Here is a 9,586-nt window from a genome sequence, read left to right as displayed (position 1 = left end):
TTGAAAGCATTAGATAAACAGTACATGACACTTTCATCTTTGAGAGAGAGGAGAAAATCAAGCTCCACTTTTGTCTTAAATCTGAAAAAAGTCCACATCTGTTTCTGTCCATCCTTCCGCTATGAGACGACAACTCAACACCGTGAGTCTGAAAGGATGTGTAGCTGTCAAGAAGCTGACAAAAAAGAAGAAATTATGCAAATCAAAGAAGCTGCTGGTGTTCTCGGTAGAATGGACTGACCACCCCAGAGTCCAGGCCTCAACATCACTAAATGTGTTTGGAATTTTTGGATCGTGAGAATCAGAAAATTCAGCAAACTTTTGCTGAGACAGAATTTTAAAGGTGTGGAAAAATATCCATGTAGTTTTCTTTGAAAAACTAATAGCAAGTCTTCTGAAAAGAATAGAGGCTGTGATAAAGTCAATGGGTGGACACAGAAAACACTGAAAAAATAGATATTATATTTAGTTTTTGGGGCTCCTGTGTAATTTTCCGTTAAACATATGTTTTCTGTTAAAGGAGTAACATAAGGGCCAATTTGACTTGAAATTAAACAAAATAAAGGGTGGTCACTAACTTTTGCAGAACACTGCATAATTATGAATGTAGAAGTTGTTCATTTAGACTGAATTTTTTGTGTTAAACTGATGTGAGGTATCTATAAAGACATTAAAACTTAAACTAGTACTGCAGCACCCCCTGCTGCAGATAAGAAGGGATGCACTCACTATGCTAAGTGATTACAGGGCATTCCACTGTAGCAAACGAGGACACCTGGTGGATTATTTTTGTTATTATTTAATAATACCAAAGTCTGCTTCTGGAAAATGTCTGGTCCAGCTGGCACACAAAACTATACAGCACAGCAACAAGCCCTTTGTCACTTACTTCAGTGAACAGTAAAACCAGCTTATCTGAAAAAGCGGCAGCACAAAGAACTCTGCGCTATGCATAGAAAACAAGGATAATGCTGACAATCCAGTATGCAGTATGTATGCTACTGCTACAGTGCCCACAGAAATGGATTTTGTATCAGCGCCTGTGCAAGTGGGATGTCCACAGCAGAATACACCTTACAGCAACATAAATGCATATCAAAAATTAGGTATTTAAATGGAACACATACAGTAGGCGATACATTAAAATACAGTACATTACATATTATAAGAAAATAGCTTTTGGCACATCTTTAACAATAGCAATTTTTTCTTACACCACAAATCATAAGTACAATGCCTAGCACTTCAATGTGTATATTTTCTGGTAGGATCTTCATGCCACAGGATCCTAGGTGAGCAAACAAAACAGAACAGTCATTATGCAGCACTTTACATTTTTGGTTTCATGGAAAATCTTCATTCATGAAGAAAGCAAGGAAAAGACAGAGATCTCAACAATGCTCTACCTTAAGTAGGACTACCAGTAAGGCGATCAGCAAACCCAGAGCCAGAATGGTAGCAATGATGGCCCAGGCGCAGATGGCCTGGGCACAGCTGCACAAGCGGCTCAGCATGAAGCACCTGGCCCTGTGCAGGCGGGACGGCGTTAGGGGAGGGTAGCGGGCTTTGTTCAGACTCTCCATCGCTAAAGACTTAATGAGGCAAGCACGGTGGTGGCTTAACTGGTCAAAGGTGTGCTTCCCATGGTATTTCCCCATCCCACTGTTTCCTGACAGACAGACAGAGAGAGAGAGACAAACAAATTGTCATAGTGATTATTATTAAGATTAGAGATGTATTACCTGTTCATAATGACAAAAGGCAGCCTCCCACATATGGATTAAGCCTAGTTTTGGACTACACTGCACTGCCAATGATTCACCATTGGAAAGGCTTAATCTAGGTCTGGCAACCAAGTGTTAAAATAGTGGATTTCAACAATGGTCCTTGAGTACCGCAGCCTTGAACATTTTACTGTTTTGCCTGTTGTAAAACCCCAGCTTCAACTCAGGAAGGGGTTGTTAATTAGCAGATTAACTGAAACACATGTTGAGAACAGGCAAAACACTCCAAAGTGCACAGCAGAGGGTCTCCCAGGACTAAGACTGACATCCCCGCCATAGGCTTTATTCACATCTAGTCCGAACCAGAGAATCCCTTTCAAGTACCACTCTCCAATAAGACTGCCCTAAAGAGGGTTTTTATAAATGGTTTAAATTGAGTATATGAAATTTCACTAATGGAGGCAAATGTGAAAGTAACAGATCATTGTATCCAAACCAAATTCCTGACCAATCAATGAACAATCAATAAATTAATTTCAGACAAGGGTGTGATCATTTAGGCTTTCACTTTGCACAATATTAAACAGTGGCTATAGTTGTTAGCTACATTTGCCTCCTAGCACCAGCACAAAAATAAAGCAACAAACTTCAGACACCAAACGTGTTCTCTGGGCAACTACACTTGAGGACAGGGGAAAACTGTGTAAATTTGATTGTTGGCAAAACCACCACTTTAGGGCTGGGTTTAAGGCTTATTATCCAGTAACTACTATACATTATTCAGTAACTACTACGGAACTTATGTAGGGATGTACATATATATACATATATATATACATATATATATATATATATATATATATATATATATATATAAAGGGAAGGGTAGACCTGTTGACAGGTCTGTAGACTTTACAAAGTTAAACATTTCTACTTCCTGAAAAGTCTGCAGAAATAACATGATCGCAGACTAGGTCTATTTCCAACACGCAGCCTTACCCACACCCCCGAAGGGTAAGGAGTTGACTGTGTAGTGCATTATGACATCATTAACCACCACTCCTCCACTGGTTGTCTCACTCAGCATTCGCTTGATCACCTCCACAAGAAGAAAAATGGTTAAAATGTTACTTGAGACCATTGATTTTCAAGAAAATAGACAGAAATGTTATCAGCTGCTCATAAATACCCTCTTATCAGAAGAGAAAACATAAAGGGCCAAAGGTTTCTCTCTCTCATTGATGAAGCGAATGACCTCACTGACATCACTGACTGTTATTATCGGTAGCACAGGTCCAAAGATCTCCTCCTGCATTATCCTGGCATGAGGCAAAACATCCTTCACAATAGTAGGGGCTAGAAGAGATCAGAAAATGTTATACCAAGCAGTTTTTATACATGTACTCCTTATACCTATAACAAATTACAATATTCACCAAATCACTAAGCAATTTTATTTTAGTCCATTTTTATAGATACAATTATCACAATTTAACAGAAAACTGAGCAAAGTGTTTAAGTTGCATTCCCATACCAATATAACACTGTGTTTTATCACTTTCTCCCCCAACAGCCACTGTGCATCCCTCCATTAGGGCCAGAACACGCTCAAAGTGATGCTGGTTGATGATGCGACTATAATCTGGAGAGGTTTTAGGGTCCTCACCATAGAACTCCTGGAGTTAATACAGAAATTAGATCAAATACAGTCTTTAAATTCAAGCACATTATTCACTTTAAGGGGGAATTCCACTAATTTCTGCATAATGAAACAGTTAAGATGTAAACTAAGTCATTCAGAGTGGTTTCATATAAAATGCATCATCCTAGAGAGTTTGTTCATAGTGGTGGTGATAGGAACCAGATGGCTAGAGTTCAATGCCTTTAAAAGCATCATTATACGAAATGGTTACAGATACATTGCCTGATGACTGAGACATGTTGTACGACAGTTTTGGATAATATTTTGGCCTAAAACATCATTTTTAGAATCCATCCATGGTGAAGATGTACACACAGGGAACTGTGAGGCAAAACAGCCGCCAAAGAATTTTATTTTTTAAAAAAGATTTATTTTTTAAGGTTTGCCACCAATTTTTAATTACCGATAAACACTCAGAAGAGGTTTCTCCACAATGTTTCCAAATTTCTCTACAATGCACCACTTCACAGAATGACTTCGATTACATCTCCAAGACTGGAAAGAGTACTGAAAATACCTACATAAGTACAGTTACTGTAGTGATAATTTATGTAGTGCAAGTAAAAGTATTGATAAAGCAAAATACTTGAGTGTGAGTAAATAAGTAGTTTACTGGAACCCTATTTCAGTAATTGAGTTACTTTTTTTGTATATCCGCAATCCAGTCTAAGAATATTTCTGAGCTGATTTGGCTACAACATTTGGAAAAAAAATCTGTACAGACAACACTCAAACAAAACATGTTATTACATGAGAAAAAACATTTTGAATAAATAAAGCAGTTTAGAATGCTTGCAACGCTGTGCAGATTGTAACTGCTTAATTAAGTCTATTAGCTGACATCAACAGCTTTTATCTTCTTTACTGTGATATATTCCTCTGGGAATCATACTGATTACTTCATACAGAATCAGAAATGTATTTTTCCTTTATTTGATGGCTACAGTTAATTAGCTAAACAGCCTCTCACAAAGGCAGAGAGAGAGAGAGAGAGAGAGAGAGAGAGAGAGCAGAGCCAGGATGTGTTCTGTGATGAGCTGACAGAAAGTCTCTGATGATGTAATATTGTCTGTAAAGTGAGATAAATGTAGAAGGAATAAATGTATTTTTACAAATGCATTTTTATCTGCATGCCTTGCTAGTTTATCTGTCAGACTGAACAGTGATCTTAATCTACAGCACAACCTTGTTTACACTCTGTTGGACTGATGCCACGGTGTTTCTGATGACTCTTAATAACGTGAGGTGATATCTGTTCTGGCTGTGTACAGCATGAGCAAGACAAACCAACTTCATACTCCACCTGCAGTCCGATCAGATATGGCTAAACTAAAACAGCAACATTAGAAAAAATACTAAAACGTACCTGTATTTGTTATTTAGCTAGCTAGTCAGCTGCTCCCTCAGGCTGAAGCTGAGTTGTGGAAGCGGAGATCTCTGCACATTTTGGGAGGCATGTTTCACAGCTGGTAAAAACGCTGTTTACAGCAGTTTAACTTAAAAGGACTGTAGCGAATTTGAGCGTCTGGATAAAGTTTGTTTCTCCTGTGCGCTGCTAACTCGCCATCTCTGAACTCATCAGGGCTTCTTGTGGCTCAGAGCTGCTCTGTTTTTTGATCGGCTTTGAGAGACTAACCTTAACTAACTGGTTTATGAGCTGATGCACTCATAATTTATTTTTACTCTGTAATATTATTAAAAATTAAAATAGCAAGTACCATGATTTAATGGTACTCCAAGAAATACCATTACAGGGAAAAAAGTACTGAAGTACAGTAATAAAAGTAAATGTAATTTGTTACTTTCCACTTCTGGATTCTATTCATCATAAGAGAACAAACCAGTAACGTCAGACGAATCTCTTCAATGACTCTGTTCTGAATGCTAGGATGACAGAGGATGTAGTCTGGCGCGATGCATGTCTGACCACAATTAGTAAACTTCCCCCATGTGATTCGCCTAAAGAAAAAAACAGATAATATTAAGCTAATATGCAATGGAGACAGAACTACAGTGTCACCCTTTTTAAAAAGAAGACAAATGCTTCAAGCTGCAATTTCTGAGCAGGTGAATTTGGAAGGCACACATTACCGACAAGCAACTGAAATGTCACAGTCCTTATCGATGTAACAGGGACTTTTTCCTCCCAGTTCCAGAGTCACTGGCGTGAGGTAGCGTGCAGCTGCTTCCATAACCAGTTTGCCCACTGTGCTGCTTCCCGTGTAGAAGATGTGATCAAAACGCTGCCTCAGCAGCTCCTGGGTCTCTGGAACACCTCCAGTCACCACAGGGTACATCTCCTGAAAGTTTCAACCATTAAACTGGGAGAACTACATACTATACATATAGTTGTATTCAAAGGTTTGAACATCCCAAACATTACATGTTTTGTTTATTTTTAAAGTAAAAATAGGTTAACACATTCTCTACAGAGAACAAACATAGATATGACATTTTTCTGCTAATTCAGCAAATAAACAGTAATTGTACATTAAAGTGTGCAAAATGTGTTGTCTGTAGAGGATGTATTAACTTATTTTCACATAGAAAATCAACAGAATATGTAATTTGACCAGGGGCACCGAAATTCTGTATACAACTGTAACTAAATGATATGCCTATGAAGGTTCTTATCTAAGAACTGGCTACAGACTTCTCAAATCCAAATATATAACTATACAGTAATTGCAGCAGCAATGTTATAACTGGCCCTCTGGTCAGTTTCCACCATCACCTGATTACGCACCTTATCCAAATATTGAGGTAGCAGTTCTTTTAGTAGACTGGCCGAATTCTTGCTCAGCTCTGAGGGCTTCACCACAGCTGCGTTACCTTAAAGAAGAAGTCTAAGTGTGAATGGGGGGGGGTAGTGTAGCAGAACAGACTTCTTAAAATAAGCTTGTATTTCACAGTCCATAACTGAACACTGAACACTAGGAGATTGCCAAAATAGGGAGATTTTCCTTTTGACAATATTTAGTTCTTTTAACAAGATGCAAGATTACATTAACCAAGGGGTGTTCCAAAATGTACACAAATATCATAAGCGGCCCTCAGGGAAAAAATAAAATCAAAGAACAAAGTAAGATATTGGCCCTTTGATAAATTGATCTCAGTCTTCAAACATTAATCATGTGTGCTCATGCTTTGCTGGAATGAAGCCACACTGACCTTTTGTTGATAAGACTGGACACCCTCAGATTAAATCCTATAACTTATTAACTCAATCTTTCTGTATTGTTTTTCATTAAGTTACTAACGAATTTGCTTTACATTGTGGACATCCATTAACGTTAAGGGTGGCTATCAATCACAAAGCATCCACTTTACATTTTCATGATTTCCCAGCTCTAAAACAAATCACTTGACTCACATTGCGCTTGATAACTACCGGATGAGTTACAAGATGGGTTTTAGTGCCAAACAGTACTCAGTATGCCACTACATGATGAGCTTAGCAATGCAAAGTTTTTGAAAAATTCAGTTAAATGAAGCAGATGCTTGACTTTGTTAAATGCTAACTGCAATTTATTAATGAGAACAGTGGAGGTAAAGCCTTGGTGTACCTGCTGCAATGGCTCCAACAAGGGGCTGTAATGTAAGAGCCCAGGGATAGTTCCAGGCTCCAATGATCAGCACAACACCCAGAGGTTCAGCTTGAATAAAAACATCATCGCTTATGGTGAGCAGGTTCTTCTCAACAGGCTGAGGACTCGTCCAGTCAGAGAGTTTACTTTCAGCCAGCTTGATATCTTTCTCAAGTCCAATCAGCTCTAAAAGTGGCGTATCAAACTCGCTCTGCAACCAAGAAATCATCACAGGTGCTTTTAACATCAGCTGCATTTAATGTATGTGACATGTTATTCCCTATTTGAACAAACACACATATGTAAAGCAACCCACACTACACTCATTGGTCACTTTATTAGAAACACCTTGTGCGTCCACCTTAGAGACTGTAGCGTATCTGCTGGCATGTTAGCCATCCTCATCTGCTACTTCATAAGTCTACTGTCTGACCACAGAGGCACTCTGGCTGGATACTTTTTACATGATTACAGTTGGACCAACCAGAAAACCCACTACCATGTCAGTGTCACTGCTGTGGTCCATGATTTAAATAATATGTGGTCATCAGTCAACAGGGTGTCTGAAAAGCTGCAAGAAAACTATGATCTACTACTATAACTACTAAACTACTATCTATAATTATAAACATATTAGGGATGTACCAATATGAGATATTTTATTTATTTCTATAGGATTACAAATGCAGTAAAATAAAAAGGCAGACATTTTAGGATAGTAGCCTAGCATTGCCTAAACATTCTGCTCTTCTGGAGCACAATAAATACATCAAATATCAGTGTGAAGTATTGGTTAAATCTGAATATCTGTCTGATTCCAATATTTTTAAGCAATTATCTGTCGATACCGATATGATTCCGATACCATCGTGGATCCCTAAAACATAAAAGGCTGAGGCTTGTTTATACTATTGGCCAGCTTGTTGTTAACTTTTCCATTCCACCTTAAATAACGCAGTCACGCTCTGGCGGCCTGTACAAGCGTCAGAATGCAATAGCTGCACCATTTAAGGTGGAACGGAAAATTAAAAAAGAAACGAAATTTACCTGAGTAAACATAATGACCAGTAAGACTGGCGGACCTTATAGTGACCAGCGAGTGCAAATAAAAGGTAGGTGTTTGTAATTAAGATGGTGAGTGTAAATAACTGTCACAGTTGCCAGTCCTGATATTCAGCCTCCTCCTGCCCGTGACAGTGGGAGTGAAGCTTTACCCTGTTGAGGTCCTGTTTGAGAGCTGCTGCTATGTCTGCCTGGCGCTCTGTGATGAGTCTGAGTAAGGCTCTGAGCTGCTGTTTTCTGTACTGCAGGGGTCTCGACCGCCCCGAGTTGAAGGCTCCTCTGGCAACATCCACCACTTGCTTCTCCATTTTCTTTCGTTCCTGAGTACAATTTGTCATAAACAGTAGGTAAACAGCGCAGTGAGACCACAGTGAGAGACTGCGGCTCTGCTGCTGCTGAAGAAATCCGTTATTCTGAATGACTGCATTCAAATGTGAATAAAAGCCATGAGCTTAGCTCCCACTCGGTCCTGTTGTAAAACACAGAACATATGGCAAAAGTCTTGGCAAAAGTCCAATAATGTAACATACATTAAGAAGCTGGAACTTCGTTAATTTTTGTGTAGTTGCCACAAACATCAACTTGAGTTGTATTTACGGCGGACTAGCCTGTGTGCTAGCTGGGTTAAATTCGTGGTCAGGCAAAATATGCTGCATTCCGTCACGTCTCTAGTGATAAAACCCGCCGATCTTTACTTAAATTAATGAAATAAATACATAAACTTGCCTTTACCTACCTGAGACTGTGAGAAGCTGGTCTGGTGAGAGATAAGTGCTGCCACACGCCGCCTCTAGGGCGGACAGGGTCCATACAATGGAGGTATTTATCGTGTGCTGCTTTGAGGGAGGTGCATCCAGAACAAAAGCGCTCTCTCTCATTATTAAAGCACAATGAATACAAATCACAGGGGCTGCTTTTATGTAACAACTGTAATGCTTGTTAAACACAAAGTTACAAGTTATATGAGAAATGATGAATGATGGTATGTGAAAAGATTACACTGCATGTTAATTTTATTCTCTTAGACAAATACTGCCAACATTAACAGATGGTGTGAAGCTTTGAGGGCCCACATCCTAGCTACACCTTTCTGGTATTTTATTTCCTCCCCGACGTCTAATTATAATGTTCGTGTGGCTTTAGGTACTAAAAACAGTCAAAATACATTTTTTACATGATCATTTTTCAACCTGCTTTGAATTAAACAGGTTATTTTTGTTACTGTGCCTTTAAACCTAATATATGTAAATAAGCTGTGTTCTGACTGGCTGCCCTGTATTGTCCCTCAGTCAAAAACAGTCAGCGCGAGTGGGCGGGGCGAAACAGCTAGATTTAATATGTTGGTTTTTAGACATCATAAAAACTTCGAATAAAAATTCAGCACAGCCTGTTTTTTGCAGATTTGTTGCCATATATGAACTGTACGGACTGGAGAATGAGTGGTACTGAAACTTAGACAACGCTGACATACTACAACAAACTTTTATTTCAAAAAGTGAGAAGAAATCAGT

The 9,586-nt window shown here is 38.8% G+C and overlaps 1 protein-coding gene across 2 annotated transcripts; it reads right to left on the bottom strand.

Annotated features, from left to right (window-relative positions):
- Nucleotides 1-783: 783 nt before the first annotated feature.
- Nucleotides 784-8,942, bottom strand: aldh3a1 (aldehyde dehydrogenase 3 family, member A1). Of its 2 annotated transcripts, none has more exons than XM_036561106.1 (11): nucleotides 8,812-8,942; nucleotides 8,228-8,544; nucleotides 6,993-7,224; nucleotides 6,173-6,258; nucleotides 5,518-5,726; nucleotides 5,268-5,385; nucleotides 3,259-3,400; nucleotides 2,914-3,080; nucleotides 2,724-2,823; nucleotides 1,407-1,669; nucleotides 784-1,288 (listed from the first exon to the last, which is right to left on the bottom strand). In XM_036561106.1, the coding sequence occupies exons 2-11, from the start codon at nucleotides 8,411-8,413 to the stop codon at nucleotides 1,274-1,276; spliced, it is 1,518 nt and encodes a 505-aa protein (XP_036416999.1). In that variant the 5' UTR covers nucleotides 8,414-8,544; nucleotides 8,812-8,942; the 3' UTR covers nucleotides 784-1,273. The 2 variants fall into 2 exon arrangements, with proteins under 2 accessions (XP_036416999.1, XP_036417005.1); XM_036561112.1 differs by having other exon boundaries at nucleotides 8,228-8,395; nucleotides 8,812-8,941.
- Between the last annotated feature and the right edge of the window lie 644 nt (nucleotides 8,943-9,586).

The sequence above is a fragment of the Colossoma macropomum genome, unplaced genomic scaffold, assembly GCF_904425465.1.
Source record: "Colossoma macropomum unplaced genomic scaffold, Colossoma_macropomum, whole genome shotgun sequence".
NCBI classification, from domain to species: domain Eukaryota; kingdom Metazoa; phylum Chordata; class Actinopteri; order Characiformes; family Serrasalmidae; genus Colossoma; species Colossoma macropomum.
Note: the sequence above shows the minus strand (reverse complement) of the source record. Positions and strands in the feature narration are given on the sequence as shown.